General features: G+C 41.8%; 1 protein-coding gene across 50 annotated transcripts in view; it reads left to right on the top strand.

The window, feature by feature from the left end:
• Positions 1-5,546: 5,546 nt before the first annotated feature.
• LOC110501269 (leucine-rich repeat flightless-interacting protein 2) overlaps positions 5,547-10,197 on the top strand; it is an 80,640-nt gene continuing 75,989 nt past the window's right edge. For 39 of the 50 annotated variants that reach the window (XM_090215238.1, XM_090215236.1, XM_090215235.1 and 36 more), the window contains exon 1: positions 5,877-6,719. In XM_090215238.1, the coding sequence (XP_090071364.1) occupies positions 6,630-6,719 (90 nt within the window). In that variant the 5' untranslated portion in view covers positions 5,877-6,629. Of the gene's footprint in view, positions 6,720-10,197 lie in introns of all 50 variants that reach the window. The other 11 variants (XM_090215237.1, XM_090215225.1, XM_090215212.1 and 8 more) reach the window with 5 other exon arrangements.

Genomic DNA, 10,197 nt, shown 5'->3' with positions numbered 1-10,197 from the left:
TGGTGGGGAGAAGTGCGGACGAAATGGAGGAAATTTAGAACGATTTGGTGAAGCTACAGCTGTGCTGGAATGAGAACAATATAGGTCTCAGTTCTGATGGTATGAAGCGGGAGGATGAGGGTCAAGGACCGCTATTGCCGATATTGGAAAGACATAGGAAGAAGAGAGATCATGATACAGAAAGCAGTGGAGCGTCTAGTAAAGAAAGCATGAAGAGGGTCAAGGTAGGAAGCAAGAGTAATGATGTGTTGGAGTGGAAAGTGGTGATAGTGTTTGAGACCACAGGGCCTCACTTACACCCTATCCGACTAACTAATGCCGTAGAGAAAGAGGCAAGTGAAGTGAAATTAGCTTGGTTCATTGGAAATGGTAGATTGTTAATATTGTGTGGTAGCCATGGAAAAGCTTAATGGGAAGACGATTAAAAGCTGTGTCCCTGGTATTTATGCTAGATTGAATGGAACGATCACTGGGATCCCAATATATATGTCGATGGGTGATATTAAAGAAAATGTGAAGGGGGGCAGAGTGATTGAGGCCAAAATGTTGATCAGAAGGAAAGTGGGTCAAAGAAGTGAAAGCTTATCAGTGATGCTGAGGTTTGAGAAAAGTACAGATAGGATTCCTTAGTTTCATTGTTTGAGAATTTGGCCCATATGCACTGCGTTGTTTTAAATGCTAAAGAATGGGACATGCTCAGTGTAAAGGAAAGAAACGATGTGCCAAGTGTGGAGGGGAACATGATTATGGGGAATGTGGAAGCAATATGAGGGTTATTTTGGGGGAGAACACCTGCAGCATTTGGTGGATGCCAGGTACAGAGAAAGGCTAGAGATGCTCAGAGATATAGGATCAGTCATGATGTATCATATGCAGAGGCCGTAAAACAGATTGGTAGTACTACAGTGCGGACTGATGGAGCTTACATTGACATACCTGTATTAAGTGGACCTACTATCAAGGCTAGTGCTTTTGATTGGTGCCGAAGGAGATGGCTGCCATTTTACGATCCTGTAACCAATTGTGCATGTTTCTTTGCGTAATTTGTAACTTATTTTGTACATAATGTTTCTGCCACCGTGTCTTATGATCGAAAAGAGCTTCTAGATATCAGGACAGCGATTACTCACCCCATACTGGAGGAATACTTTTTCTTCAATGACTCAGATGGGAAGGATTTACTTCAGATGCCCGACAAGGCCCTCATCCCTGTCATTCGCAGGAGAAAGAGACAGAGTTATTGAAGACGAAGGTCAGGCTTCCTTGTAAGGATCCGTCACCGAGAGGGTAATCTACCTTTACCATCGGTCCTATTAACCAACGTACAATCAATCGAAAATAAAATAGCCGAACTATGAGCATGTGTATCCTACCAACGGGACATAAAAATAAAAAAAAACTGTAATATCTTGTGTTTCACTGACTTGTGGCTGACCGACGACATGATTAACATACAGCTGGCAGGTTTTAAGCTTTTTCGGCAGGATAGAACAGAGGCCTCTGGTTAGACAAGGGGTGATGGTCTATGTATATTTGTAAACAACAGCTTGTGCACGAAATCTAAGGAAGTCTTGAGGTTTTGCTCGCCTGAGGTAGAGTATCTCATGATAAGCTGTAGACCACACTATTTACCAATAGTTTTCATCTGTACTAAGACCGCACTCAATGAGCTGTATACGGCCATAAACAAACAGGAAAATGCTCATCCAGAGGCAGCGCTCTTAGTGGTCGGGGACTTTAATGCAGGGAAACTCAAATCCGTTTTACCTAATTCCTACCAGCATGTTAAATGTGCAACCAGAGGGAAAAAAACTCTAGACCACCTTTACTCAACACACAGAGTCGTGTACAAAGCTCTCCCTCGTCCTCCATTTGGCAAATCTGACCATAATTCTATCCTCCTGATTCCTGCTTACAAGCAAACACTAAAGCAGGAAGCACCAGTGACTCTGTCAATAAGAAAGTGATAAGATGAAGCAGAAGCTAAGCTACAGGACTGTTTTGCTAGCACAGAGTGAAATATGTTCCGAGATTCTTCCGTTGGCATTGAGGAGTACACCACATCAGTCACTGACTTCATCAATAAGTGCATCGATGATGTCGTCCCCACAGCGACCGTACGTACATACCCCAACCAGATACCATGGATTACAGGCAACATCCGCACTGAACTAAAGGGTAGAGCTGCCACTTTCAAGCAGAGGGACTCTAACCCTTAACCCTTAACCCCGAAATTCTACTATGCCCTCCGACAAACCATCAAACAAGCAAAGCGTCGATACAGGACTAAGATTGAATCATACTACACTGGCTCCGATGCTCGTCGGATGTGGTAGGGCTTGCAAACTATTACAGACTACAAAAGGAAGCACAGCCGCGAGCTGCCCAGTGACACGAGCCTACCAACTGGCAAGTGTCTTCACTGACATTTTCAACCTGTCCCTGATTGAGTCTGTAATACCAACATGTTTCAAGCAGACGACCATAGTCCCTGTGCCCAAGAACACTAACCTTCCTAAATGACGACCGACTCGTGACACTCAAGTCTCTAGTCATGAAGTGCTTTGAAAGGCTGGTCATGGCTCATATCAACCCCATTATCCCAGAATCCCTAGACCCACTCCAATTTGAATACCGCCCCAACGGATCCACAGATGATGCAATCTCTATTGCACTCAACACTGCCCTTTCCCACCTGGACAAAAATAACACCTATGTGAGAAGGCTATTCATTGACTACAGCTCAGCGTTCAACACCATAGTGCCCTCAAAGCTCATCACTAAGCAAAGGACCCTGGGACTAAACACCTCCCTCTGCAGCTGGATCCTGGACTTCCTGATGGACCGCCCCAGGTGGTAAGGGTAGGTAACAACACATCCGCCACACTGATCCTCAACACGGGGGCCCCTCAGGGGTGCGTGCTCAGTCCCCTCTTGCACTCCCTGTTCACCCACGACTGCATGGCCAGGCATGACTCCAACACCATCATTAAGTTTGCAGACGACACAACAGTGGTCCCGACAACGATGAGACAGCCTATAGTGAGGAGGTCAGAGATCTTGCCATGTGCTGCCAGGACAACAACCTCTCCCTCAATGTGATCAAGACAAAGGAGATGATTGTGGACTACAGGAAAAGGAGGACCGAGCACGCCCCCATTCTCATCGACAGGGCTGCAGTGGCGCAGGTTGAAAGCTTCAAGTTCCTTGGTGTCCACATCACCAACAAACTAACATGGTCCAAGCACACCAAGACAGTTGTGAAGAGGGTACGACAAGCTATTCCCCCTCAGGAGACAGAAAATATTTGGCATGGGTCCTCAGATCCTCAAAAGGTTCTACAGCTGCATCATCAAGAGCATCCTGACTGGTTGCATCACTGCCTAGTATGGCAACTGCTTGGCCTCCAACCGCAAGGCACTACAGAGGGTAGTGCGTAAGGCCCAGTACATCACTGGGGCCAAGCTTCCTGCCATCCAGGATCTCTATACTAGGCGGTGTCAGAGGAAGGCCCTAAAAATGGTCAGACTTCAGACACTCTAGTCATGTACTGTTCTCTCTGCTACTGCTCGGCAAGCGGCACCGGGGCACCAAGTCTAGGTCCAAAAGGCTTCTTAACCGAGTCTACCCACAAGCCATAAGACTCCTGAACAGCTAATCAAAGGGCTACCCAGACCCCTCTTTTACACTGCTGCTACTCTCTGTTTATTATCTATGTATAGTCACTTTAACTCTACCTACATGTACATGTTACCTCAATGACCTCGACAAACCGGTGCCCCCGCACATTGACTCTGTACCAGTACCCCCTGTATATAGACTCGCTTTTGTTATTTTACTCCTGCTGTTTAAATATTTGTTACTTTATTTTAAAAAATGGACATGTTTTTTACTTAACACTTTTTTCCCTTTAACTTCTTAAGGCATTGTTGGTTAAGGGCTTGTTAAGTAAGCATTTCACTCTAAGGTCTACTGTTGTATTCGGCACATGTGACAAATACAATTTGATATGATTTGATTGTCCTGGCATGGTTTTGAGGCCTGTTCAGAAATCTTATGCTCATAAATGTGCAGTGTCAAAGGACACTTTGATAATGAATAACGTTGATTTCATAGCTTTTATTGGTAAGGTTATCAATACGACTCGGGTTGTGGAAAGCAGAAATGCCAGGTTGAAGGTTATTGTGGAGACGGTAAAAGAGATATTTGGGGTATCAGATGTTACTGTTGAAATGGTTGTTGACATGCTGAACAGAGTGGACTAAGTTTTATAGACTTTAACCTTTGCCAAATGTTCTAAACAGCGCTTTGTTCAGGAGTGCAAGGGTGAATTGACATAATGCATACCAGCGTTTCACAGAGTCTGCGTTCCCTAACGGAAATATGCAATTAATGCTAGAACGCAGCAATAGGATCTCGCTAGCTCGTGATTGGCTCTGCACACCTCCTTGCCTACTTTGCCCACTGATTAATTTGCTCCTGTTGGAAACGACAGGCTGTGGTCTATCTTGGTTTAGTTATCTTTGGTTTAGTTGTATTGTTATTTATTATAGGACTTCGTTAAACAAGGTAATGTAGCGGATACACCTTCTCCCTGTCACAATTGGAACATCAAAACCAGTACACTATAAACATGACTGTTTTTTGTTTATTGCTAAACGTTTTTGAATGGTCAACCCTGTAGTCTCCCTAGTCTAGATATCTCTCAGGTTCCTTGCAAGACATGTGGCTAACACCAGAGGGAGTCATTGCTTGTATGCCAAGTAGAGTTATCATTTTTTGAGAGGTTTCCAAGTTTGAGGACACCCAGGACAGTAGCTAGGTTTCCATCCAATTGGCGACACATTTTAATGCGAATATTGAAAAGTTCGCATTAAAAAAAATTGAATTCTCACCAGTGGTGTTTCAGCCTAATTAATTTATTGCGGATACAAATCAGTGCGTGATGACTGTGCACACAAAATGTAGTTTTTCGCACAAGTGTACCGAATAAAACGTTTTTAAAAATCGCATTTTCAACTCTACGGATAGCTCTAGCAAACAGCTCGCAAATAGAGTAAGTACAGTGTAGGTAGGGTGTGCAGGTAGTTTAGTCTACATTATGAGATTATTTTGGATAAGAGCAAGAATATTTTTCTTTGTCAAACGGTAGTCAAGCATCGATCATTGTCACCCGAATAAGACCCTCAATATGTATTGGAAAGTAGCATCAAGCTCATCATTGTGCACTTTCACCCTCTGTGAAGTTAATCATAATTGATTTCATGTCTAGTCTAATAAACGGCATGGTTTACCGAGTCGTAGTAGGATGACCGAACACCATATCAACACAGTGTCTCCCAAGTTTACTTCGATATGTTGTCAATATTTGTGCAAAAAAAAGCGATTCCACCGGAATTTCTTGAACAATTAATTTTACCAACACAAAAAGATCCCACCATGTCGAACGAACAAATTATAAAATTGTACCGAAACTTCCTCTTTCCGTCGCAGCTGTCATTTTTTTTATAGGTATGATAAAAAGGCATGATGGGTATGATTATTATGGTCATAAAAACTGGGTGAAACGTGGTTAATGTTCCGGGTTCCAATAACTTTAACTACACTTCTCAATATGTTATTGTCTGGGTATTATCGCGTCTATGATCAAGACAATGAGTTTATCAGACTTCCTATAGGTAACACGGATCAACATTTAGGCAACAGTTTGGTTTATGGAGCAACAACCATGACTCAATAGAATTTAAGTTACCATAATATTACCAACCATATTTGGTAGTTTATTGCTAGTCTACAATCTGAATATTCTACTACTTGGAAAGCACATGATATCATTCCAAGAAAATACAAATACCCCAATCACTTTGAGAAACTTCATAGGAACTTAACTGAATGAACATGGAGGGAAAGGGTCATGTTCTACAGAACCTATATTATGTCCAGTTTTTTTAACATATGTGGATCAAATATAATATTGTTGTGAAATATGCAGATCTATTAGTCATAGTCTACGCCTTTAAGAAGAAGTCTACAAGATAAGGTTTCTGTTTTTAGCTCTCACCACTCATCATTAAAAATAGCGGAGAGGGTGTGAGAGAGTGCGGTAGGAGAAGGCTGCGTGAGCCCCGTATTTCGGTCATGTCCTCATCCGGGACCGACTCAACTTTAGGATACTTTGACAGCATCGTGGCTCCTTCCAAGCGTGTTCACCAAGTTTTATTTTTTTAGGTTGTATTTTTATGTAATCTCTTTATTACATAGGCTATAAAATATTTTTGATTCCATATCTGAATAGATGTATTGCCAGTCAACGTATCTTTATGAAGCACTCAACTATTTGTGAATTCCTCTGGGAAGAACAGGTGTTAAAAATCTGCGGATTCAATACAAACGAAGACAAACATTTGTTACAAAGTTGCAATTTAGCGTTTGGCTAGGAACAACACAGGAAGAGGTCTTGAAGACGGATGTAACTCCATGACCAATGTCGCGCGCGGTAACGAATTTATGATTTGACAAATGTTGCTCCCAACATTGTGACAGTAGTACTTTCCTCGACGTGCTTTGGATTTGTCTTCTACGTTTAACGAATTGGACCAGTAGCCTAATTATCGGTCAGAAACCAAGACATGGGGACTCAGGGCACCGGACGAAAAAGAAATCCCAATAAGGACAGGTCGACGGCCGAGGATGATGCCCTTAATCTCATATCAAGAGAGGTACGTATTTTAGATGAGAACAATACGAAAGTTCTTTGCACTTCCATTCAACTTCCACTACTCAGTATTTATATAATTACACCCTCATTTTGTTCCCTTCCTTTCTCCCAGCGGCAGAAATATATATTTTTGACACAATAAGCGCACGAGGAAATAAAGTATAGCCCACTGGACCCCAAAAGTGAAAATGTCCTTTTCATACTATATTAGTTTGCTTTTCTCTAGCAGTCTAGACAAAATATAGGTTTGTAAATAATCATTTCATTGTTGCTTTGGTTGCAAATTTAAATGGTGCCTGTTCAGTGCCAGACACGTGCCCAACATAAAGAACAAATTGTGTGTCAATGACTAATTCATTGGCTAACTCACTGTATAGTTTTAATCCTACTTTATGTGCACAAAAGCACTGATGTATAAATTTCCCTTGATGAATGTAGACTAGGTTACATGTTCTTGGAGCAGGTGGCAATGATCACCTTTATCCTGTTTGTGGCCATGTAGCACTAACTTCTTATTTCACTTTCATTTTGCATTACATGTGCTAACCTGCAAGAATCCCTTCCCAGTATGGTTTAGTCTTGGCAGCAGTGATATGCTGTTGGTTCTCTGACAGGTGCTGAAGTCGTGCCTTACTCATGTTGTGACTGGCGCACTCACTCTTCCTGGTGGACCCGCACTTCCTGTCTCTTTGTGTTAAATTCAAAAGAAACTGGTGATCTTGATGCTAAACAGATTAAACCCTAATGAAGTCCTATTGAGACCAAATCGTTTGTAATAGATCCATTATATCTGTGGAGCATCAAGATCTCCAGTGTGCTGGAATTTCTTTTCAATTTAGCAGAACATTTTCTCCATGCACTGTAATAAGATAGGTTTGTGATCTATAGGCCTATGTTTTTTTAATCAGTCCCTTTGTTGTCATACCTCAACTCTTTGTTTATTTTAAAAGTACATTTTAATTCTTAAAGACATGCTCCGGGACTTTGGCGAATTGTGTTTAACTATGTCATTATTTTTAAAACCTCTGGCTTTGGGCTGGATGTGTCAATGTGTAGTTAATACATGCAAAATCTATGAGCAGAATTACTGTTTTACCTCAATTAGCCACGAAGTCCAGCAGTTAGCCTAGTGGTTAGAGCGTTGGGCCAGTAACCGAAAGGTTGCTATATCGAATCCCCAAGCTGACAAGGTAAAAATCTGTCGTTCTGCCCCTGAACAAGGCAGTTAACCCAGTGTTCCCCCGGTATGCCGTCATTGTAAATAAGAATTTGCTCTTAATATAAAGAAATCTCTAGTTTGAAACCAACAGTTTGTGCCACCATTTTGCCTACTGTGATAATTTGGTGATGTACTGCAAGATTGGCCCACAATCTAGCAATACAATTTCCAACCAATGAGCCTCCCCATTTGAATGACAGCAAGAAAGATGCATTTGAGTCTTCATTTATGAGAGACAGACTGTAGCTGTAGCTAACAGTCTACACATGAATTGTGTAAACAATTGCCATTATTTTCAACAGCTGAAGAGGTAAGGTATACAGGGTATGCATATTACTTTTAGGAACACTAATTTATGAACAGATGTACACTATATATACAAAAGTATGTGGACACCCCCTCAAATTAGTGGATTTGGCTGTTTCAGCCACACCAGTTATTGACGCGTACAGCCATGCACTCTCCATAGACAAATATTGGCAGTAGACTGGCCTTACTGAAGAGCTCAGTGACTTTCAACGTGGCACCGTCATAGTTAGTCAAATTTCTGCCCTGCTAGAGCTGCCCCGGTCAACTGTAAGTGCTGTTATTGTGAAGTGGAAACACCTAGGAGCAACAACGGCGCAGCCACGAAGTGGTAGGCCACACAAGCTCACAGAACCAGACTGCCAGATGCTGAAGTGGTTACAAATAGTCTGTCCTCGGTTGCAACACTCAATACCGAGCCTCTGGAATAATGTTGGCACAAGAACTGTTCGTCGGTAGTTTCATGAAATCGGTTTCCATGGCTGAGCAGCCGCACGCACACAAACCTAAGATCACCATGCGCAATACCAAGTGTCAGCTGGAGTGGTGTAAAGCTCGCTGCCATTGGACTCTGGAGCAGTGGTAAATGGCTAGCACATTATGAAACTAGGCCTATAAATCTTTTGTCAGAGTCCATATATGACACAACGTGGGAAACGTTTCATCAACAAAAGATTGCTAGTCCAAATCAAACCTTACCTGACGCCAAGGGCCTTTTGTATGCTTGATCATCTGGCATGTCTGCACCTAGCTCCTCAATAGAATATTAGTAATTAAAAAAAAAAAAAATATATATATATATATATATATATATATATATATATATATAAATAAAAATCTTTTGAACGTGTTTTAGTTGGCTAGACCGACAACTGATGTTCCCTGATATGCATTTACCATGACAGATAGCTAGCGACTTTAGATTTCATTAACCACCCAACCATTTGATAGATCAGTCTAGTTTACTCTGACATGAGTATCAATAGCATCCTAGCTACATGTTTGGTACAATTATGGCTGGATGAACCTTCCTCTATGGCTGGCTTGTGTGAGTGAGAGGGCTAGCTACACTACATGACCAAAAGTATGTGGACACATGCTCGTCAAACATCTCATTCTAAAATCATGGGTGTTAATATGTAGTTGGTCCACCCTTTGCTGCTATAACAGCCTCCACTCTTCTGGGAAGGCTTTCCACTAGATGTTGGAACATTGTTGCGAAGACTTGCTTCCATTTAGCCACAAGCATTAGTTAGGTAAGTGCGTCAGCACTGTTTTTTGAAAATTTTTGAATTGTTTATCAATTATCCATTACTAAAGAGCCATAAGGATATTGTTTTGCCTTATCTGATTTTATCCATAAAGCCTATGTTATGTCCATATCAGGCATATAATACTCCAAATGGGCAAAATGTCAACTTGTCGCATATGATCATGGGAAGTCAGGTTCCGAACCTGGCTTTGAAGGCCTTGAAATGCAGTTCCATATGGTGACTTCCTGAGTGTGCCAACACACTCTTTTTATAGTTCTAGTTAAACAGTCCTATCATGCTGTAAAAGACAAGTATCTTGAGTCACTGTCTTACATGTGATACAGCTCAGGCAATTTCAGTAGTACATTTCTAGAGGGTGTACTTTACTTTACCACTATGCTCCCAGGGTAGGAACAGCACTGTTGAATGGAAGGAAGTGCGATTCTGTTAAGACTCATACCGGATGTTGCATCTCACCTCAGACACCTGACTCACTAGTGACTGTTGCTTCATGATTACCCTTCCCAAGTCAGTAGCAGTTGGCTATCTGAATGTTATGATTTTCTGGTATCAAGTTAGCAGATTGCTATTTACTTTACAGTCTGGGGGTATTTGTCTGGGGCTACACTTTCTTGAAGTTTAGTCATTGTTGCTTGTTGTAGACCATGTGCAGTGTGGAGAACATGCTGTAGTTGGTGATG

This window comes from Oncorhynchus mykiss, chromosome 22 (genome assembly GCF_057628025.1).
Source record: "Oncorhynchus mykiss isolate SJ-2025 chromosome 22, ASM5762802v1, whole genome shotgun sequence".
Classification (NCBI taxonomy): Eukaryota; Metazoa; Chordata; class Actinopteri; order Salmoniformes; family Salmonidae; genus Oncorhynchus; species Oncorhynchus mykiss.
Note: the sequence above shows the minus strand (reverse complement) of the source record. Positions and strands in the feature narration are given on the sequence as shown.